This window comes from Lithobates pipiens, unplaced genomic scaffold, assembly GCF_037356315.1.
Source record: "Lithobates pipiens isolate NorthernLeopardFrog02 unplaced genomic scaffold, aLitPip1_a1.2 Scaffold_22, whole genome shotgun sequence".
NCBI classification, from domain to species: Eukaryota; Metazoa; Chordata; class Amphibia; order Anura; family Ranidae; genus Lithobates; species Lithobates pipiens.
This window is the reverse complement of record NW_027507784.1, coordinates 37859208-37883223: the sequence shown is the minus strand read 5'-3', so window position 1 is coordinate 37883223 and position 24016 is coordinate 37859208. Positions and strand designations below refer to the sequence as shown.

The 24016-nt window shown below is 42.4% G+C and overlaps 1 protein-coding gene across 1 annotated transcript in view; it reads left to right on the top strand.

Moving 5' to 3' along the window:
- The first annotated feature begins 546 nt into the window (after positions 1 to 546).
- The window catches only part of LOC143925384 (zymogen granule membrane protein 16-like), a 31224-nt gene continuing 7754 nt past the window's right edge, over positions 547 to 24016 (top strand). The window contains exons 1-2 of the mRNA XM_077449952.1: positions 547 to 845; positions 21088 to 21161. Of these exons, the coding sequence (XP_077306078.1) occupies positions 21107 to 21161 (55 nt within the window). The 5' untranslated portion in view covers positions 547 to 845; positions 21088 to 21106. The remainder of the gene's footprint in view (positions 846 to 21087; positions 21162 to 24016) is intronic.

Here is a 24016-nt window from a genome sequence, read left to right as displayed (position 1 = left end):
ACTGGAACAAAGCCATTTCCAGCTTCACGCCAGTCTGTCTCTAGCTGCCGGAGGTGGCGGATCGTGGATCAGGTCTCCCGGTAGGATGAGAGGTCCGGTCAGAGCGGCGGGAGGCGGCGGGAGGGGGTGGCGTCCCCTCCCGCTGCTCCGGGCTAACAATTGAGCGGATTTTAGCCGCATCGGTTGTTATCCCTGGATAGCTGATTGGCCGCTCTAAAAAACAGTACTGGCATGATGCCCGCAGCTGCAGGCATCATCCCGGTACTGTTTTTTAGAGCGGCCGATCAGCTATCCAGGGATAACAACCGATGTGGGTAAAAGCCGTGTATAACCACTGAAATCCGAGGCCGCATATCTGCGTGCGCTCAGAGGGAAGGGGTTAAAATTATACTGGTTGTATTGTGCATTGCATTGGTTACCAGAATCCCTGAATATTATATATATATATATATATATATATATATATATATATATATATATATATTCATCAGCACCACTATACAACAAGATACACATTATGAAAATAGAACATATTATTTAATAGATATGTCATAACACGTATTTCTTCCTTCAGACATGTCTAGTGGTTGGAAGTGATATTACCCAAATTCCCGAAAGTTAATCAATAGATTTTTTTTTTCAACCAATGCAAAAGAAGTCATACCTTTTGGGCTGGGCTTATTATAATTTGTATGAGCCTATTGTCCTATATGGTATATATGGAAGACAAAGAAACTCCATTCATCAACTCTCTACATTCATGAAGATTCCATGACACCCTATGCTTTGAAACTCTGAGGTCGCAAGAAATAATTTCTCCTTAAGCAGAAGCCAACTTTGAAAGGGTAATTATCTTGTATTGATTTTACATAATATTCTTTTGTGTTCTCTTAAACATTGATTTATTAAGTATTATACAGTTGCATAATTATTCTCTCAAATCAGAAACTGTCTTGTAGATTTTTCTCTAAAGCCCCGTACACACGAGAGGACTTATGTCCGACAGACATCCGAAGGAGTTCTGCCGGAGTTCCGACAGAGTTCTGACGGACTTTTCGACTGAGCGGACTTGGCCACACACAATCACACCAAACTCCGACGGATTCGAACGTGATGACGTACGACTGGACTCGAATAAGGAAGTTCATAGCCAGTAGCCAATAGCTGCCCTAGCGTCGGTTTTAGTCCGTCGGAATAGCATACACACAAGCGAATTTTTCGGAGGAACTGGGTCCGGCGGAGTTCCGTCGGAAAAATTTGAAGCATGTTCCATTTTCTAAAGTCCGTCAGACTTTTGCGAATCAAAAGTCCGTTGCAGCCCACACACGATCGAATAGTCTGACGGAATCATTCCGTCGGACTTTGGATGTTGAAAAGTCCGCTCGTGTGTACGGGGCTTAAGTTCCAATTTTTAATTTCATAGTTTCCATCCTATTGACATAAAAACGTCTAATTTTATTTCACATTGTTAACCATTTACTTACCTGCAGTATAGTAACAGTTGAATTTGTGAAATACAGATGTTCTGTCTAATGCGGCGTACACACAATCATACATTCTCATCGGAAATAGCTCTGATGGTTTTCCCGACGGAATTCCGACGGAATTCGGCTCAAGCTGTCTTGCCTACACACGGTCACATCAAATTCCGATCATTCATAACGTGGTGACGTACAACTCGTACGGCGTGACTAGAAAAAGGAAGTTCAATAGTCAGTAGCCAATAGCTTCTGTCTCGTAGTTGAATCTGAGCATGCGTGATTTTTGGCATGTCGGAATTGCATACACACGATCGGAAATTACCGATAGAAAGTTTTTCCGTTAGGAAAATTGAGAATATGCTATCAATTTTTGGCTGTTGGGAATTCAGACAGCTGAACTCCGATGGAGCATACACACGGTCGCATTTTCCGATGAAAAGCTCTCATCTGTCTTTTTCTGGCCGAAATTCCGACCGTGTGTACGTGGCATTAATATCATTTTTACAAGGTTATTGATTCTACAGGGAAGTTTATCATTGCTGTGACATTTAAAAAACACTCCCATTAGTGGGTGCTCCAATTGATATTCAAGATTTTATGTAGCACAATCGGTATTTTAAATTTTATGTAACGTTTGTTTTTGTCAACACACACATATATATATATATATATATATATATATATATATATATATATAAAACTATTTTGTATGAATACATGTCTGGTGAATAAATCTTCTATTTTTAGTCTGTGTTCATATTGATTGATCCGGTATCTTAAAAATATTATCCTTTAAAAATTACTCATTCATATATACTGTGAAAAAAAATTATCCTCATAAGCACGACACTATACTGTTCTATTACATCTATACAGGGTCTTGAAGATTCCACAACAGCCAGTGGAAACCATAAAAGAGGTTATAGTCTGGGGGGGGGGGCAAGAGAGGTTGGCTACATTCCTACATACAGTTGGACTCAGGGCCGTTTTTAAGGCAGGGCAAAAGGGGCAGCTGCCCTGGTTCCTGTCATTGTTGTGGGGCCCAAAGCAGCTGCCTCATACTTGCCAACTATCCTGGTTTAAATTCCCTCGTCCCTTGAGGTTTTAGTCCTGTGCTGTGTCCCGATACCTCAGTGTGAAGTGCTGCTACTAATGCTACCCAGCTCTGCCCTTTTGTTGTGTACAGATGACTCACCTGCAGACCCTGTGTTTACATGTAAATTACCGGCAATCATATGTAAATAGCAGCGGCCAGCAGCATTGATATGTATATCATGCCCCCCTGAGGTCATATCCACAGTAATCTCTAGCAACCAATTAACAAGCAGAAATCATGTGCTGTAACCTCTAGCAACCACTCAGTGACCGGTAATGATACACTGTAACCTCTGGCAACCAATTGCAATAGCTGCCTGATCTGATTCTGTAAACTGATTTTGAGTCTAGCTGCTATTTATTGTATGTCTCAGAGCAGGTGGAGAGCGAAACTGTATGAGGTGGGGGCCCCAAGAAAAGTTTTGCCCGGGGTCCAATCAATATTAAAGACGGTCCTGGTTGGACTATGGAGAACCAATGTAGTCACCCTCTAACATGAAGTCAGATCCCAGCAGCAAAAGATAAGGAATGTGAACATTTTGAGGCGGCTGAGAGCAACAGTAGGGACTTAAGGAGTTAAGAATACGTGCATAGAATTTAGTGCCCCTTTAAATTAATAATCTTCTTTTATTCATACAATTTAAAAGCAAATAATAATAATAAAAAAAATCCACAATAATTATCAAAAGCAATGGTCATCCTCTTAAAATAGACATCTTGTAAAGAACTTTAGGAACAAAATATACTGGACAGGCACTCTCAAATATTCACCTTTATTGCATAAAAACAAAGACAAAAGTCCAAAGCATCCAAGTGAACACTGACCAACACGCACAGTTAACGCGTTTCACACCTGATATGTGGCAGAGCCTCACATGCCATGAACATAAAAAAAGAAAACAACCGAGATTTGGGGGTCGTAGCCCAGGGACCTGGGGTCACAGAGCCCCACATTTGGGAGGTAGGTCGCCGAAGTCCTACCACGCCACTGGTCATTTGGGGCTCCTATCACCTATAGTTCCAAAGATAGGAGGCTCCTTGCACAGCCTGTCAGAAGCTACATACAGAGGGGCCAGTGTAAATACAAGCTGGCACACGCTGTTTGCAGCAGTCTGAGAGGATGAGCTCACAGTGCCTCCGACTTCTTGTTAGGCGCGGTTCACACTGAGGTGACCTGTCCGGCGACTTAGCCGCCAGACAAGTCATGCTCTATTCAGTGCAATGGAACCATTCTAATTGGAGCGACTCAAGTCAACTTGTACTGACTTATATTACAGAAGTCGTTTGCAAGCTGCACTGAAGTCACAGTGTATGGGGCAGCTTCAGAGTTTTGAAGCCACCTCAGTGTGAACCAAGAATTAGAGGCACTTAGCTCAATAGACAGCTTGGAGCCTTGGACCAATGGTAAAGCACTTTTGGTCCAATCTGTCCAGTATAGGTGTAGGCAGAAAAGATATTCTCCTGTGCTCATGCTGGCGGTTTTAGTACAAAGTGGTAGTATTTTCAAATAATATGATATATTGTATGAAGAGATCATGCGTGTCCCGCTGCCTGAACTGACTGGGGGAAGTCTGGAGTGATAAGGGAGAAAGGAGGCGTGTGACCTAACACATGAATCAAGTTAATAAATAAAACAAATAAATGAATACAATGAAAATTAATACCTATTCATAAAAACAGCAATACTAGCCAGTGCCTTACCAGACACGGACCTCACCACATGTCCCTGCTGCAGGCATACTACCTGAGATGGTCAGAGACTGCAGACATATTACCGGAGATGGTCAGAGACTGCAGACATATTACCGGAGATGGTCAGAGACTGCAGACATATTACCGGAGATGGTCAGAGACTGCAGACATATTACCGGAGATGGTCAGAGGCTGCAGACATATTACCAGAGATGGGCAGAGTCTGCAGACATATTACAGGAGATGGTCAGAGACTGCAGACTTAAAACTGTTTTTATCGGAGAATGGAGAACTGTTTCAGGACACAGTCAGTGGTGGCTGGTGACTGCTCAAAATTTTTGGGGGGCGCAAACAAACTGAATAATTCTGAAAAATACTGAAAAAAAAACATGAATTGCAGCCTCACTGTGCCCATCAAATGCTGCCACTGTGCCCATCAAATGCTGCCATTGTGCCATCAAATGCTGCCACTGTGCCATCAAATGCTGCCATTGGGCCCCTCAAATGCTGTCACTGTGCCATCAAATGCCACCACTGTGCCCATCAATTGCAGCCACTGTGCCCCATCAAATGCTGCCACTGTGCCCATCAAATGCTGCCATTGTACCATCAAATGCTGACACTGTGCCCATCAAATGCTGACACTGTGCCCATCAAATGCTGACACTGTGCCTATCAAATGTCGCCACTGTGCCCATCAATTGCAGCCACTGTGCCCCATAATGCTGCCACTGTGCCATAACTGTGCCAAAATGCCGCTACTGCGCCATCAAATGCTGCCACTGTGACCATCAAATGCTGCCACTGTGCCATCAAATGCTGGCACTGTGCCCATCAATTGCAGCCACTGTGCCCCATCAAATGCTGGCACTGTGCCATCATATGCTGTCACTGTGCCATCAAGTGCCATCAAATGCTACTACTGTGCCCATCAAATGCCACCACTATGCCCATCAAAAGTTGCCATTGTGTCCCCCCTGCCCACTCGCCATCTGACCGGCACTTACTCTATCTTGGTGGAGACGGGTGATGGTGGCTAGCTGTGGGAACTTGCAGTGTGTCAGACAGCAGCGAGCTGTGTCCTCCATGCGTCTCCTCCTCTCCTCCTGATAAGCGTCCAATAGCAGCGCCTGTCCTTTCAGCCAATCAGGTGACGAGTAACAGACCCGCGCTTCCTGATTGATGGAGTGCCAGTTCAGTGTTAGAAAAGCAAATATTCATTCACTTTCTAACACGCCTTGGTGGACACCGAGCGCAATGCTCTGTGTTCCGAGTCCACCTTTTTTGAAGCCTATTAGAGCCTATGGCTCTTAACAGGTGCTTAAAAAAAATTCAGGCGCCCGGTGTCCGAAAAGGGACCGGACACCTGAATAGGGGGTGGCGGCAGTGGCCATGGATAGATTCATACAATGCATGAATCTATCCATTATTCATAGAGGGAGTGGCTGGAAAGAGGGGGCGGCGCCCATGTCCATTAGTCAGTGCTCCCACATTTGTGCTCCCTACACTCCCCTCCATTATCTGCTTGCTGACCAGCCACCGCAAATATACTGCAGCAGAATAGCTTGGCTGTGCAAATCGCCGTACTGTTACGGCGGTCCCTTTAAAGCCTATAGCAGGCGTACACATGCCATTGCTCCACAGAGATCCCCATTCTGACAGGGAAATAGAGAGAGATCTGCTGTTCCTAGTAATTAGAAACAGCAATCTCTCTCTACTCCCAGTCAGTCCATTCCCCCAACCATGAGTTATAAACACCTCCCTAGAAAAACACTTAACCCCTTGATCACCCCTAGTGTTAACCCCTTCCCTGCCAGTGACATTTATACAGTAATCAGTGGCTATTTATAGCACCGATCGCTGTATAAATGTCAATGGTCCCCAAAAAAAGTAATGATTTTTTTTTTTCATGATTTTTGACTTCTCCAATGTTTTTCAGATAGATCACCACCTCTTTAAGACCCCTTTCACACCAGGGCGTTTTGCAGGCGCTATAGCGTTAGAAATAGCGCCTGCAAAACGCCCTAAAGAAGCTGCACCATTGTGTGTAGTGTGAAAGCCCCGAGGGCTTTCACACTACAGCGGTGCGCTGGCAGGACGTCAGAAAAAAGTCCTGCCAGCAATTTCTTTGGAGCGGTGAAGGAGCGGTGTGTTTACCGCTCCTCCACCGCTGCTGCCCATTGAAATCAATGGGGCAGCGCTGTAATGCCGCCAGCAAAACGCCGCTATTGCGGCGTATTGCCGGCGGTTTTAACCCTTTCGCAGCCGCTAGCGGGGGGTAAAAGCGCCCCGCTAGCGGCCGAAATGCGCCGCAAATCCGGCGGTAAAATGCCGCTAAAAATAGCGGCGTTTTACCACCAACGCAAGTTGCGGTGTGGTGTGAAAGGGGTTATTTTCCAACACTGGCCTTGTAAGCACATAGGGAAGGAAAACACAACACTATCTGCAGATGTCCCAAGGGCCATTATTTTCGTAGCGTGGGTTGTCAGCACCCAAGGCAAGACAAGTAAGAGAAGGAACCCTGTATATGGTATATATATATCCTTATGAGCTATATCAACTGCTGTTGCCATGACTGTTGGCTCTCCCTGAGTTCCACCCATAAGGAAGGACTCTTTTCATTGCTGTTCATAGTAGAAGTCTCAGTGGACGCACACATCACTGAGTGCATCATGAACAAAGTTTATGTGAGTCGGTCAGTGCTGACCATCCTTTCATCCCACATTATCCATGATTATAACTCAGGGTCAAGCTATATCAGCCTTTCTCAACCTTTTGAACACAGAGGAACTCTTGAAATAATTCTCCAGTCTCGAGGAACCCCTGCCAAAAATTATAAATCTACAACTCATGATACAATCGTGTGATGGTCATTGAGAGGAATGGTCCTTACACTTGTGGTCATTGGGAAGAAATACCAAAGATCAATGGTGTCAGTAGGAACTTATCTGAGAGGCTGAAATTGCCCAATGCTGAAGGAACATCTAGCAACCTCTGGAGGAACCCTAGAGTTCCACTGAACCCTGGTTGGTTGAGAATCACTGAGCTATATAAATACTTTCATATATGGCATTGTTCCCCCCACTGGAACCCCTAAAATAGTTTTCAGACTTTGGGTAACCCTTAATTCAACCAAGTCATTAAGGGTCAGCGGGAAAAATTAAGCTTCCATTGGTAGTCAATGAGAAGAATGCTCCTTATATTGGTGGTCGGTGGGAGAATGAGGAGGACACACTGAAGGAGCTGAGAAGAAGATGGAGGTCCTGACTGTGGTGGTCCAGGCCCTGGTGAGAATGTGGATGTCTTCAGACAGAAGATTATTGATAGTTTTCAGGTGATTGGAAGAGCCGAGGGGAAGCTTAAAGGATTCAAAGCTGAACACAAATCATTGAGGGCCAAATACCGCCAGGCCTGGAGTAAGAATTGTTTAGCCATGAAGCCAAAGTAACAACAAAATGGAGGAAAAGATAAAGAAACAATCTTTATTACTGGAAAGTTAGCATCCAGAAGTGGTGCTTTTACCAAAAAGTTTGATCATGAGAGGAGATTTGCCAGCCAGACATCAGCGAGTTCTGTGGATAAGCAGCCTCAGGTAACAGACAATCTGCCTCTGCACCTCTCTCCACATATCAGGGCTGGGAACAGGGCTGGACTGGGACAGAAATTTGGCCCTGGACTTCATCCAGACCGACGCACTTACATTTTGAGTGTCCCATCAGCACCCCTTACATCAGAGTGTCCCATAACCAGCCCCCTTACATCAGAGTGTCCCATAACCAGCCCCCTTACATAAGAGTGTCCCATCAGCACCCCTTACATCAGAGTGTCCCATAACCAGCCCCCTTACATCAGAGTGTCCCATAACCAGCCCCCTTACATAAGAGTGTCCCATCAGCACCCCTTACATCAGAGTGTCCCATAACCAGCCCCCTTACATCAGAGTGTCCCATCAGCACCCCCTTACATCAGAGTGGCCCATCACCAGCCCCCTTACATCAGAGTGGACCACTGAGCCATCGGCCAACCGGGAAACTCCCGGTAGTCCCGATGGCCAGTACATGCCTGGCTGGGAATCACCAGCGGAAACCAGCCAGGGGGTTGAGAGTGAGCACGGCACCCTTAAGTTCATCCAGCAGATGGAGTCACCCCTGAGGGCAGACAGTTTTGCCTTTTCTGATGATCCATCAGAAGTTCCTGAGGATGAGCAGATGAGATACAGACCAGCTAAGCCAGTGCAAGGGCAGAAATCCCAGTACACCAAGCTGCCTTCCAACATGTCTAACCCACTGGCTGTGATGGATGTTGCCTGGCGAACGTTCTGCTGTGGAGAAACCGTGTGCAGACAAGGAGGGAAAACCCCTGACAGGTGTCACCAGACCATCAGAGGGTGCTGGGCAATGTAGTTCAGTACCTGTCTGTCTCGGCTTTTCTGGGAAGGGATAGGAAGGGGAAAGGGAAGGGATAGGCTGACCAATCCTGGATTCTATTACAGGATTGGTAAATGGTCACTGATGGATTTGACATAACCAATTTCAGCGGATGAGGTAGTTCATGCTATGGAGAAGCTGGCTACCAAAAAATTGCCTGGGCTAGATGAGTTGACAGCTGAATTTTACAAGTGTTTTAAGTCCATTCTGGCTCAATTTTTAGTGGAGGTTTATAACAGCTGTCTAAAAGAGGGTATGCTCCCTCCATGAGGCAATCTGCTGTGATTCTTCTGTCAAAAGGTAAAGTCCCCTCAATGATTGAGAACTGGCGCCCAATCAGTCTTCTCCATGATGATAGTAAGATCTTTGTGAAGATTCTTTTTTGACACTTGTCAGTAGCAGGCAATTTGTTGTCCAATCATCAGCAATGCTCAGTCCAAGGTAGAAGTACCTTTTCAGCAGTTTTAGCTGTCCGGCAGGCTTTGGAGTGATGCAGGGCTGCCAGATGGAGAAAGTACTTACTGGCTTCGGATCAGGCAAAGGCTTTTGATCGAGTCAATCATGAGTAGATATGGCCTGCATGGGAGTTTTGAAGATTGGCTGAAAACATTGTATAAAGGGGCTGAGACCTCCCCACTTGTTGGATGGCCTTTTGGGGTTGGCTCTGGTGTGCACCACAGGTGTCCTCTGAGCCCCCTGCTATATGCATTCGCAATTGACCCCTTCATAAGAAGGCTAGAGGGTGGATCATTGTGCGGGTGCCTTTGGGCATTACTGGTGTACCGCCATTGAAGGTTGTGGCCTATGCCAAAGATGTGTCTGTTATTATTTCTGGGACGAAGAAGAGACACAGGAGATGGTCTCTGTGATAGAGCAGTACACCGAGGCTTAAAGCAAGGAGGGTGAAAGCTTCCAACTTCCGGATACCTTCCCAGAGCCCCAGCAAGAAATTAAAGTGTTGGGCATCAAATCTGGTTGGTGAATGCCAATGCCAAAGTAGCAAGCTGAAAGAAATGGAAAGTCTCCTTGAGGGAGAGGGTTGACATGGATCAAAAAACTTAATGCCAATCTTTTTATGTCAGCTTCGACTGTATCTTGCCTGAATCAGCCTATGCAAGGGTCTACAGCTGTTTTTTTATTCAACTGTTATGGGGAAATAGACTGAACCGGATCAAACGCAATGTAACTTATCTATTCATGCGGGAAGGTGGCCTAGGAATGGTCAACCCAAGAGTTTTCATCTCTCTGATTTTTTAAAAGTACAATCTTGGTAATATGCTAGCAGAGACCCTGTATCATAAAAAGAGTACTCACCGAGGCCAAGATGCCGAGAGCGGTCGCTGTTACGACTCGGCGCAGACCACCCCTGAAGGTGGTACAGAGGGTGGTTGGCACCAAGAGGCACAAGCTACCAGCGGGACAGTCACTTGCTAGCAGGTTAATAGGTAGCTTGAGTGGAGCAGGTAGGTAGTGACCCATGAGGGTCCAGGAACAACAGCAGTAAGTCCATAAGGGCCGGTTCACACAGCGGGCGATGCGAGGCGACACGACTCGCCTCGCCTCGCTCCCGCAAGTCGCCCCCGTTCTGTACAATGGAACCGTTCTGAGAGGAGCGACTCGAGTCGCTCCGACTCAGAAAAAAGGTTCCTGTACTACTTTTGGGCGACCTCGGGGCGACTTGCATTGACTTCTATACAGAAGTCATCTGCAAGTCGCCGCTGAGGTCGCCGCAGGTCGCGGCGAGGCAAGTCGGAGACGCCTCGCCTCGCCTGCTGTGTGAACCGGCCCTTAGGCAAAAGCAGAATCTAGAAGGCAGGTGGGGGGTCAAGCACAGTTCAGATCAGGAGACAACAGGTACCAGGAATGCTGAGGCAGAAGGATAATCCAAGAGCAAGCCAGAGGTCTATCACAGGAGATACATGACAAGTCCAGGTGCAGGCTGAGGGTCAAACACGTTCAGAGAGCAGAAGTCCAGGATCAAAGCCAGAGGTCGGGTCAAGAGAAGATCAGCAAGGTCAAAAGGCAATCCCTGGTCACAACAGGTAAGAGAGGTCACAGGAACGAATGTAGGAATCACAGGAAGCTGAAGACGAACCAGCAGCTTGTTTGAATGCTAACACTTCCTTTATAGGTCATTGTTGCTTGTGCGCACGCACCACTCAATAGGGCCACGCATACGCGTGCGCCTCAGTGCATTCCTATTGCGCACAGATGTGCGCCAGAGAGCCGTCCCCATGTGCATGCGCACGGGAATGCGCAACTGGCGAGTCCCTCCCAAAGAAGCTTCTGGAGAAGAGGATTTTGGGCTCTGCTTTCAGTGTGTAACTGGCCTTTAGGGATTGCCCAGGCTCCGTAATGAGAGAAGCATTGCATCTAATCAATTTGGAAAGAATCCCTTTGAAGTTTAGGGATCAAGCCTGGCTCGCTTTCCATAGAAGGCTCTATGTGAGAGGGAACCTGAAGCAACCCCCTGTGGATGGTTGGGATTGTCCTAGAGCGGAGTGTGCTGGTAATTGGAGTCTATGGACAACTTTTTGCTCCAGTGTCCCTTTAACATAGAGGTATATAAAAGGGTGGGGAGGGCTCTAGGCTTCTCCTTTCTCTATCGCATAGTCATGTGGAGTGGGTGTATGGTAGGGTGACCAGATGTCCCCGGTTCCAGGGGACAGTCCCTGGATTAAAGAAACTGTCCCCGGACCAAGTCTGTCCCTGGATTTGACTTCAACAGGAGCTGGGGCAATTTACAAAGACAGTCAGTGCAGAATAAAAAAAATAAAATCTGAATTACTAGTTTAGGGGGGGGGGGGGGGGGGGTGTATTTTTTCCATTATCTGTGTCCTTTTCTGATGATGATGTGCTGGTCGGAGCGGATGGACTATTTCTTCAGTTTCCGGCACATGCCCATTCAGCTCCGCTCACATGTTCTTCTGCCTTAGCTCAAATCCAGGCCAGCCACCTGCCTGCTCATCTCCTTGCCTTGCCCGGCAGAATAATTTTCCTCCGCTCCCCACCCACTAGTAGCTGGGGCCCGGAGAGTGAGACCTGAGAGGCTGTGAGGCCGGCGGAGAGAGGCAGCTGAGCTCAGCTGATGATATCCAGCAGCAGGAATAGAGGGGGAGGGGATCCAATTGTGGGGCTGCCAGTGCCTTCAAGGCTTCAACACAGGTGAGCTTTGGGGGTGTCTGTGAATAGACTGCAGTGCACTGTCTGTCTCTCTGGCATAATGGATGATATCAGAACTCACAGGCAGCGGGGGGCACTTATTGGGCAGAAGTTAACAAAATCAGCACCCAGTAGCCATGTTATGTGACACTCTGTGACAGAGCCAGCCAGTGCCATGATAGAGCGCCCCCTGCCTGTGAATTATCATAATGCTGACAGAGCCAGCCAGAGCCATGATAGAGTGCCTGCTGCCTGTGAGTTATCATACTGCTGATTATCTTAACCAGTTTCTGATCGCCTGATAGACAATTTACTGCTACAAGGCGGTTTCACTGCGCAGGATCACTTATATACGTGATCCTGCATTTCTGGGTATCAGTGCCAATCAGCGGATCCTGCGGACTCGCCTAGTGGTCTGCCTATGTAAACAAGGCAGTGCGCCATTCTGTCAGTGTGGAAGACATTGATCCTGTGTTCCTGCAAAGCAAGTACAGGGATCTATGTCTTCCCTTAGAAAAAGCACCTCCCCCACAGTGAGAAAACACTTGTTAGGCACACATTTAACCCATTGATTGCCCTAGATGTTATCCCCTTCCCAGCCAGTGTCATTAGTACCATGACAGTATATATCTTTAGCACTATTGCAGTCCCACTACAAGTCGCTGATTGCTGCCATTACTAGTAAAAAAAAAAGTATGTCCCCGGATTTCATTATGAAAATCTGGTCACCTTAGTGTAAGGGGCATTTCCGACTCCCTGAGACTTTGATTTGGATACACTTTTTCTAGTTAGCATAGTTGTCCGTTACTGGAATGCATGGTGCCAGATTACCCTGCAGAAGAAAGTCCTCCCAGATGAGGTGGCGGTGCACAATATTCTTGGGAAGATTCGGGGTCTTGAAAGGGGCAGGGAGTCTCGGGCAGTCTGACCTGCCTTTGGTGAACTGTCCATCTCTGGGTGAGGAGCTCTTTCTTATACTGTTTCTTTTCACTCCCATAGCTTTTGTTGGTTAGTATCTTCTTTTTGTTTCAAATTTCTCTTTATTTATATTATAAAACATACATTGAAAAAATTTTCCATTCAATTTTCACATCATTATAAAACATTCCCCATACACAACAAAAAAAAAAAAAAAAAAAAAAAAAAAAAAATTGTCAGTACTAATCCATTCGATCCCCCTCCCTTACATAAATTCCCACAATTTTCCTGAGGTACTCAATTCCTCCCATTTCTTCCAATAGTCCGACATCGGTTTTTCTACATATCCCTCTTGTCTAATCTGTTTCTCCATGAAACACACCTCGCTCATCTCATAGTTCCACTCTACTATTGTTGGGGCTACTTCCTTTTTCCATTTCTGTGCTATTACAGTTTTAGCTATTGTAGTTATTTGATAAAAAAATTCCATCTCTTTTCGTTTTAGTTTTTCAGATGTATGGGAGAATAGTATTGTCTTTATATCAAGATTTATTCTTATATCTGTCAGTTCCTGATATATTTTTATTATCTTACCCCAAAACATTTTTATCTTCCAGCAACTGTACCAAATATGTTCTAGAGTACCCTTCTCCTTCTTACATCTCCAACATAATTCAGAATTCCGTTTATTTATTTTATTCATAATCACTGAGCTTCTATACCATCTTAATAGAATTTTATAATTTTTTTCTTGATATTTAATAGCTAAGGGTGTTTTATATATTCCTTCAAATACCTCTCCCCACTCTTTCTCTGTCAACTCCTGCCCTATTTCTTCCTCCCATTTTTTTATTCCTGCTATTTTTTTAATATCCCCACCAGGAAGTAATAGGTTATATATCTTGGCTAATTTCTTATTTGCTTTATCCTTATTCATTGCTATTTGTTCAAATATGGTTGGTGGTCTATTAATCATTATCTTTATTGGGTCAATAAATGCCCTCAGCTGTAAGTACTGAAACCATTTGTTTTTATACTCTTGCCCCAATTCCTGAAACGTTGGAATATTTCCATCATTTAGGATTTGTATTATCCGGTCATGTTCTTCTATATTCCATTTCAAAAATGTATTATCTTTTATAGCTGGCCTAAATTCGGGATTACCAAATAAAGGGGTCATAGGGCCTATTGATGATGATAGTTGTTTTTTCTTTATCATATCATCCCAGATTTTTAAAGTTGTTTTTACAAAAATAGGCATTTCCTTCCTCTCTGGTCTTGACTTAGGTTTTATCCATGGCTGGTGTTTTATTTTAGCCCCTAATATATCTTCCTCCAATTTTATCCATTGCTTGTCTTTTTCATTATGCTGCCAGTCGATTATTCTCATTAAAGAGGCAGCTTGTGAATATTTAAAAAAGTCAGGCAATGCTAATCCACCATTATTTTTCGTTCTAATTAATACCTCCCTACCTACTCTAGGGGTCTTATGTGCCCATACAAAGCCTTCTACCATTTCTTTCAGATCTTTCATAATTTTTTTTGATGGTATAATGGGTACCGTTTGAAAGATATACAGCATAATTGGCAAAATCTCCATCTTTACAATATTTATTCTCCCAAACCATGATTGGGTTATTTTATCATATTTGCCTAGAAGTTTCTTTACCTTCTGAACTGCCAGGTTGTAATTCACATCTTGCAAAAGTTTTAAATCTCTTGGAATATATACTCCCAAGTATTTTATCACATCTTGCTTCCATTTAAATGGAAAATTCTTTTGTACAATAGTTTGAACTTTCTCTTCTAATGTAATATTCATTAATTCAGATTTGTCATAATTTACTTTGAAATTACTAATTTCACCAAATCTCTCAAGTTCTTTTATTAAATTTGGTATAGTAATTATAGGGTTGGTTATATATAATAGAAGATCATCTGCATAAGCAGCCATCTTATATTCTTTGCCTTTGACCTTTATCCCCGTAATATCTTTGTTTATTCTTATAGCCTCCATGGGATGTTCCATCATCATAATATATAAAAGTGGTGATAAAGGACACCCTTGTCGGGTTCCATTTGATATATTTATATACTTTGATAACATTTGCTCTCACTTTAGCCCTTGAGTTCTTATATAGGGCCATGATCCTTCCTAACATCTTGGGTCCCATCGCTGTTTGTTTCAATACTTCCTCCAAGAACTGCCATCCCACCCTATCAAATGCCTTTTCGGCATCTATAGCCAATAGGCAGGTAGGGATGGCAGTTCTTTGAGCGTATTCAATCAACGTGCATGTTTTAATGATATTGTCTCTTGTCTCCCTCCCTTTCAAAAACCCCGTTTGTTCCAGGCTTATATTATTTGAAACAATATCCGTTATTCTTTTGGATAAAATTTTTGAGAATATTCTTATATCTAAATTGGTCAATGATATAGGTCTATAATTTTTACATAGTGATTGATCTTTTTCGGGTTTTAATATTAGTACTATATGAGCCTCTGTACCTTGTATCGCAAATGGTTGATCTAAAGATATAGAATTAAATGTTACCTTAAGTATGGGTATTATTTGTTCCTTAAATGACTTATAAAATCTAGCAGTATATCCATCTGGCCCTGGACTTTTCCCCAGAGCAAGTTCTTCAATAGTCTGTTGAATTTCTTCTGTTGTAATTTCTTCCTCCAACCCCTCCATCTTTCCTTTTAAGCAGTTGAATATAGCCATTTCCTTTACATAATTTTGTATGTTCTCCCCTTTGTTTTCTCCTTCTTTGTGTTCCTTACCATCCTTAATATTATATAATTTAGAATAGTATGTATGAAAGGTTTCAGATATTTCCTCTGGGTCGTATGTAATTTCCCCATTTGGTTTTACAATTTTCTCTATGTAGCTTGGGGGTTGTTGCTTTTTTAAGGCTCTGGCTAATATTTTCCCAGGTTTATTTCCAAATTTATACCACTGCGCTCTATTCTTATCCCTCACCCGAAGGGAATCTTCATCAAGCACAGATTGTAATTCCAGTTGTTTTTCCTTTAATCTAGCTCCATCTCCCATTTTCCTACTTACTTTATGTATTTCTTCTAGTTCTTTAATATCATTTTCTAATTGAGATATTTTTTGTGTTTTTTCTTTTTTTTTTCTTGCCCCGTGCTTGATGAATATTCCCCTCATAACACATTTCAATGTTTCCCATTGAATTGCAGGTGAGGTTTCGTCCCTTTCGTGAATTATCAGAAATTCTTCTATAACTTGTAGTATTTCTGCCACGCACTTTCTATCTTTAATTAAATTATCATTCAATCTCCATATCCCATTCCTTTTTTTTGTTTCAATCACTGAAATTTCCACATATATTGGGGCATGGTCCGACCAAAGGAATCCCCCTATTTCTGTTACTGGTTTCATCATTAAGCCCTCTTTATTTATAAAAAAATAATCCAATCTATGATATGAGTTGTGTATATTTGAATAGTATGTATAGTTTTTTTCCTTTTGGTGTTGGGCCCTCCATATATCTATTAGTTGATATTTTTTTAATATGTCCTTAAATTCCTTTATTCTGTTGTTGTTATTATTTTTTTTTTGTAGTTGTATATTTGTAGTGTCTTTCTTTACATCCATTAAAAAGTTTATATCACCACCCACTATTACCACTCCTTCAGCCTTCTTCATTGCGTCCGATAGGGCTTTTGTACCGCTCTCTATTTGTCCATAATTAGGGAGATATAAATTAACTATAGTAAATTTTTTTCCATATAGCATAAACTTTATTATTAAAGATCTCCCATCTTTGCCTTCATATTTTTGTAATATTTGGACCGGCAAATTCCTATGGAACGCAATTGATACCCCTTTTGATTTGGAATATGGAAAAGTATCATGTAACCATGTATTATAATTTATATTATTAATTTTAGGTATATGATCTGAGCGAAAATGTGTCTCCTGAAATAACACAATATCTATTTTCTGCTTATGTAGGAAATTTAAAATTTGATTTCTTTTAGCGGGGGAATTAATACCTCTTACATTAAAAGAACAAAACTTCACACTACCCATAAAAAAAAAAAAAAAAAAAAAAATATACAATAATCTCACTTAAAGTTATCCCACCCTCCCTATACCCATAAACACATACACACTCAGTTATCTACCACCCTTCTACACCCACCCCTATGACACCTCTGTTCCCCTAAGATTTGACTATATTAGTCTAACTCACCAATGGTGAGGTCCCTATCTAGGGGGTATTTAAACTGCTGATCCTGATATACTCCCATTTGGCCTATGCAAGCTCTTCACATTCTTCTTCACTTTTTCACGCTCTATCTCCTTGTTATCCCTCTATTCATATAATTTTTTAATATGTCCCTAACTTTAATTTTTAATCCTCTTATCATTATTGGAAAATTATCTAAATCCATAGAAAAATAGAGACCTGGGATGGGAAGAGAAAAAGAGGAGAGGAAGAGAAAAAAAAAAAAAAAAAGGGAAGGGACAAAACAGGGGGGGGGGGGGGGAAGAGAGGGAATCACCACACACTTTATTAGTGTTTATATTAAAATAAAATCCGGAAGAAAAAAAAAAAAAAAAAAAGTGATATTAATAAGTTACTAGTTATTATACCTGTTCCCCTATTCATTCCCTCATAATTTATCCTATTTGTTGTCCTATCACCTTATATCGTACCGTTCAGTCCCCATCCCCCCCATTACGTGCAATTAAGTGCAATTAAGTGCATATAGTGTTATGTCACCTATATCTTTATTATTCTATGTTGTGCATATCATTTCTATAATTTATCCTCATTTCTACTTTGTGGTGTTGTTTAACCTATAATTCTTTTAACACAAAAATATGTTAACACTCCCTTTCCACCACCTCCCATATCCCCCCTCCTCCATCCATCCATCCCCCCTCCCCTCCCCCGTGCCATATCACCTATAAATTACATCATATCTTTGTTGTTCCATATTGTGCATATCATCATTATAATTTATCCTCACTTCTGAATTATACTATTGTTTACCCACCTCCCTCCCCCCCCCCCCTCCTCCATCCATCCCCCCCCCCCTCACCCTCAGTCCCCCTATCTTCTCCTCCCAAAGTCCTTGGGCCAGTTTGGTAATGTCACTTCCGCGAGATGCAAGGTCTTCTGAAAGTCGTGCAAATCATTTAGATCTCTATAAATGACAGTTTGGCCCTCATACTGGGCTTGCAATTGAAAAGGAAATCTCCATCTATATTGCACATTCTTTTTTCTTAATTGTTCCAAAAGGGGTTTTAAAGCTCTTCTTTTATCTAACGTTAACTTAGACAGGTCCTGGAAGAAAAGCAAATTTGATCCTTCATATAATATTTGATTGTTTTTGCGCACTGCCGCCATAATCCTCTCCTTAGTTTGAATATAATGGAGTTTACAGATTACATCCCTGGGTTTATTTTCCTCTGATCCTCTTGGGCCCGCAGCTCTATGTATCCTATCAATTATCATATCAGTTTTTGATAGGTCCTGTATTATATCCTTAAAGATTTTTTGAACCACTTCAGCGAGTTTTTCTAAAGGCACATTTTCTTTTAATCCTCTTATCCTTATATTACATCTTCTGCTCCTATTTTCTTGTTCATCAATAATATTTACCAATTGCTTTAACTCTATTTCCTGTTCTTGCATTCTTCTCTTTACTTGAATTAGATCTTTTTCCAAGCTTTCAGTCTTTATATTCACCTTTTCTATTTTTTCTTGCATATCTAAAGTAATTGTCTTTATCTCTTGTATTTCTGTTTTATACACATTCTCCAATCTTTGGATATAGTGATCCATATCAGCCTTTGTGGGTAAAGAGGTTATATACGTTTTCATATCCCAGCTTTCTTTCTCTTTCTCCTTTTTACCATCTAGTTCTATATCCAATATGTCTATTGGGGAGCTATTTCTAGGCTGTGTTAGCATTTCTTCTCCTGATATTCCAGAAACACCTGAGATCAAGGATGATTCCACAGAATTCAATACTTCCTGGGAGATATGTGTTATCTGCGATGTTTGCATCTGTATCTGAGGCTGCAGTTGCTGGAAAAATTCCTTAATATCAGTAGTTTGAACTTGAGCCTCAGAGCTAACTTTGCTTTTACTATCCTTTTTCTCCTTTTTATTCCCTCCGGAACCAGATGATTTATTTCCCTTTTTTGGCGCCATAGTTATTAATGATCACCTTTGACCATGCGCAATATTTCTTGGACTTCTGAGTTCTTTTATAAATTGTGCAATATAGCTTAACCGTATTGAACCATGCGAAAATCATAGACCATCATCTCATCGCGAACCAAAAACAACAAAAAAAAAAAAAAAACACACAATCTTTTCTCTTTTCTTTCCCCTTTTTCCCTCCCCTCTTTCAAAAAAATAAGAAAAAACCAAAAAAGACCATAAGTCCTCTTCTCTTTCCTCTCCTACAGCTCACCATACTTTTTAGTACAATGCGTATATATTGGTCCCAAAAAATAAAAAATAAAAAATAATGCCAGGAAAAAGAGAAGGTGTTTCAGTCACTTCTTCATCCTTGCCTCTAGGGAGGGATTTACTTATGCAGAGCATATATACAAGAACATAAGTATAGACATTGACATGCTCCTTATTGTACTCCCAAGTATCCTGCTTCTTTATATAGCCCAGTATCCACTGTGAGTGTATTTTCTGTTACCTTTTCTGTTGCCTTCTATTCCTTCTGTTCCTACACAGGAAACTTCTCCCGGTACTTTTATTGCGGTGGGGCTATTTTTCTCTATTCGCCTCTATTCCGTATCTTGGCTCCTTACCCCGTTTATCTCCGGAGATCCTCGGAGCCTTCCGGAAAGCACCGATTCCACCCGAACTTTTCTCGAAGCAGTCCGGAGATTCCCGAAGGGTCCCGATGCGCCACCACAGACCGGAGCAGTCCGGGGAGTCCCGAAGGGTTCTGATGCGCCTCCACACGCCGTCTGACTCTCCTTACCACTGACGCCGCCAGGAGCTACCGAGGTGAGGGTCCCCAGCCGAATCCGCCTCCTCGAATAGAGACGAGCCGGCACTCTGGATCCACTCTCCCCTTCCTCCTACTCCGGCTATCTCTCTGTCGAATCTTCACCGAGTCAGGGTGTTCTCTGGGCGCTCTCTATAGTCTCAACAAGTCACCGTCTGGATACGTCCTGAGCTCTTCACCTCCCTCACTCCGGTCACGGTGCAAACATAAACCCTCCGTTCGGTCCCGGATCGCCAAGCCGGTTCGATACTGTGCAAGTTGCAGGTTAGTTAGCTATTCAAATTCCTTTAAGTCCTTTATATCTCCGTCCGGCATACTATAGCCCGTAATGATAGCAGTATAGCAGTTGAGCAGCGTTACAGCGATACACTACATCAGTAGCTGGGCATATCCAAGCATGTCTCAGCCATCAGCACGACAATTGTATCTCAGCATTGTGCTTGCAGACCTCACGGAGCACACCTAATCAGCAGCCCCTCCCCCCTCATTATTCTTTTTGAATAAGGGCTGCATGCATAGTGGGTGCGGGTTTTTTTCTTGACCTCTCAGGTTTGATGTCTGGTATAGTGGTGTAAAACTTACTAAGACTATTTTTTCCCCCAGTAATGACATGTTCATTGATGAGAGTTTTGATTTTGCTCTAAAGCCGTTCTTTGTTTGACAACAGATTTTGCTATATATTTGTTTTTCCTTTTCATGTAAATAAGCATAAAATCCATATAATTATTATACATATTGATTTCAAGACTTTTGATAAAGCAAAATTGGGGCAAATGCTTCTTACATTGGTGATCAATGGGAAGAATGCTCCTTATATTGGTGATCAGTGGGAAGAATCCTCCTTATATTGGTGATCAGTGGGAAGAATCCTCCTTATATTGGTGATCAGTGGGAAGAATCCTCCTTATATTGGTGGTCGGTGGGAAGAATCATTTTTTTATCGGTGACCAAAGGGAAGAATGCTCCTTACATTGGTGGTCACTGGTCAGTGGGAAGAATACACCCCTTATGTTTGTGCAGAGTCTGCCACCCTTACACATAGCTAAAAATAATAATTGTAGTCATGCTGTTGGCTTTGACAAGTAGCATTTGCCCCAATGTTTTAGAGGTTCTATTAGATGGGAGGTCAGTCACACACTAAAGAATCCCTAGCAACCTCTGAAGGAACCCTGGTTGAGAATGACCGGTCTAAGATAACAGGTGGTACTCCCAGTAAAGGTCTGAATTGTTGTATGAAATGTGGTTTTGGTTTGCAGTGAATTGCAATAATATAACTCATATCTTCTAGGTGATAACTTAATATCAGGATGCTGACCCTCCTGTGTGTGTGCTTCTTGCTGGGCTCCACAGCGGCTGTGAGTGGTGAGTATGGGTTATTACAGCACCCTATACATCTATTGTACTAGTGGATTACAATTGTTGATGATTGGTTAACCACTACAGCCCCAAATAAAACTAGTTCCCCCACAAACGGGGTTTTTTGGCAGCAAGAGACAGTAATAGAAGCCAATAGAAGTAGTATAAAAGGTATTTTAATAATAATAATTGGTAAAAACAAACATGAGCTTCACCTGAGCACTTGGACAACAGACAAAATCATGTATATAAAGTACATATAATGTCACATGGAAGTAAAATAACAGACACAACTATGTTACACTGTATGAGTAGATAACAGTGAGAGCATAAAGCTAACGCGTTTCGACCCCAAAGGGGGTCTTCTTCAGAGATGGTGATCTGTTAAAAGAAAAACAAGATTACACTGAATAAATAAATCCGGTGTTATACATATAAGGGATACCCACTATTAATTTAAAAATGGTTTACCCAATAATGTACTTCCAGATAGGTAAGATGGATTGTAGTGCTTCAGAAGAAAGGTTCTCCCATAAGGCAATGTCTCAATTTCCTTTATGCATCTTGAGTGGTACCTGGTCCGTATGTATTGCCAAGATATCAGATGGAACTGCACTACAGCCCCGGACCAATAAACACCTTAAAGACCAGAGGTCTTTTTCCAATTTCGCACTGCGCTGCTTTAACTGGTAATTGCGCGGTCATGCAATATTGCACCCAAACGAAATTTGCGTCCTTTTCTTCCCACAAATAGAGCTTTCTTTTGATGGTATTTGATTGCCTCTGCGATTTTTTTTTTTGCGATATAAATGGAAAAAGAGCGAAAATTTTGAAAAAAAAAGATATTTTCTTCTTTTTGTTATAAGAAAAATCGAATAAACTAAATTTTAGTCATACATTGAGGGCAAAATTTATTCAGCCACATGTCTTTAGTAAAAAAAATGTCAATAAGCGTATATTTTTTGGTTTGCGCAAAAGTTATAGCGTCTACAAACTAGAGTACATTTTCTGGAATTTACACAGCTTTTAATTTATGACTGCCTATCTCATTTCTTGAGGTGCTAAAATGGCAGGGCAGTACAAACCCCCCCCCAAATGACCCCATTTTGGAAAGTAGACACCCCAAGGAAATTGCTGATGGGTATTTTGAGCCCATTGAATATTTTTTTTTTTGTCCTAAGGGATTGAATAATGACAAAAAAAAAAAAAATTTTACAAAAAGTTGTCACTAAATGATATATTGCTCACACATGCCATGGTTATATGTGGAATTGCACCCCAAAATATATTACGCTACTTCTCCCGAGTATGGGGATACCACATGTGTGGGACTTTTTGGGAGTCTATTCGCGCACGGCACCCCGAAAACCAATCACCACCTTCAGGATTTCTAAGGGTGCAAATTTTTGATTTCACTCCTCACTACCTATCACAGTTTCGAAGGCCATAAAATGCCAAAATAGCACAAAACCCCCCCAAATGACCCCATTTTGGAAAGTAGACCCCCCAAGCTATTTACTGAGAGGCATGTTGAGTCCATGGAATATTTTATATTTTGCCACAAGTTGCGGGAATATTACAAACTTTTTTTTTTTGCACAAAGTTGTCACTAAATGATATATTGCTCACACATGCTATGGGCTTATGTGAAATGACACCCCAAAATACATTCTGCTGCTTCTCCTGAGTACAGGGATACCACATGTGTGGGACTTTTTGGGAGCCTAGCCGCGTACGGGACCCCGAAATCCAAGCACCGCCTTCAAGATTTCTAAGGGCATACATTTTTTATTTTACTCCTCACTACCTATCACAGTTTTGAAGGCCATAAAATGCCAAGATGGCACAAAACCCCCCCAAATGACCCCATTTTGGAAAGTAGACACCCCAAGCTATTTGCTGAGGGCCGTGTTGAGACCATTAAATATTTTTTTTTTTGTCCCAAGGGATTGAATAATGACAAAAAAGAAAAAAAAATTTTGTTTTACAAAAAGTTGTCACTAAATGATATATTGCTCACACATGCCATGGTTATATGTGCCATTGCACCCCAAAATATATTCCGCTACTTCTCCCGAGTATGGGGATACCACATGTGTGGGACTTTTTGGGAGTCTAGTCACGCACGGCACCCCGAAAACCAATCACCACCTTCAGGATTTCTAAGGGTGCAAATTTTTGATTTCACTCTTCACTACCTATCACAGTTTCGAAGGCCATAAAATGCCGAAATAGCACAAAACCCCCCAAAATGACCCCATTTTGGAAAGTAGACACCCCAAGCTATTTACTGAGAGGCATGTTGAGTCCATGGAATATTTTATCTTTTGCCACAAGTTGCGGGAATATTACAAACTTTTTGGGAGCCTAGCCACGTACGGGACCCCGAAAACCAAGCACTGCCTTCCGGATTTAAATATAAAATGCTACCAAAAAAACTGTTAGCGATCGCAGGGTTCAGGCCTGACTCTGCGATCGATGCAGTTATGTGTTTAGTGTTTTGTAAGTGACAGTGATCGATCGATACTGCACTTGGGTGGGCTGGGCAGAGGGGCAAAACGCAGGTGCTAGCAGGTATCTGGGCTGATCCCGCTAACAATGCGTTTTTTTGGAACCCTGAACTGCTGGGGACGCTAGTATAGATCTGATCAGATCAGATATTGATCTGTTCAGATTCTATACCACTACAGGAGGTTTATGCTTTGCGTGTGGGTGTTAGCGGTACTGGCACTAACCTAGCGCTGCCTGGGGCAACGCAGTCCCTGACCCTAAAACCTAATTGATATCACCCGCCGGGTGATCAGGGGGTTAAACCTTTATTGGGTAATAAATGGTGGGTGCCCTAATGCTATAAAAAGCAA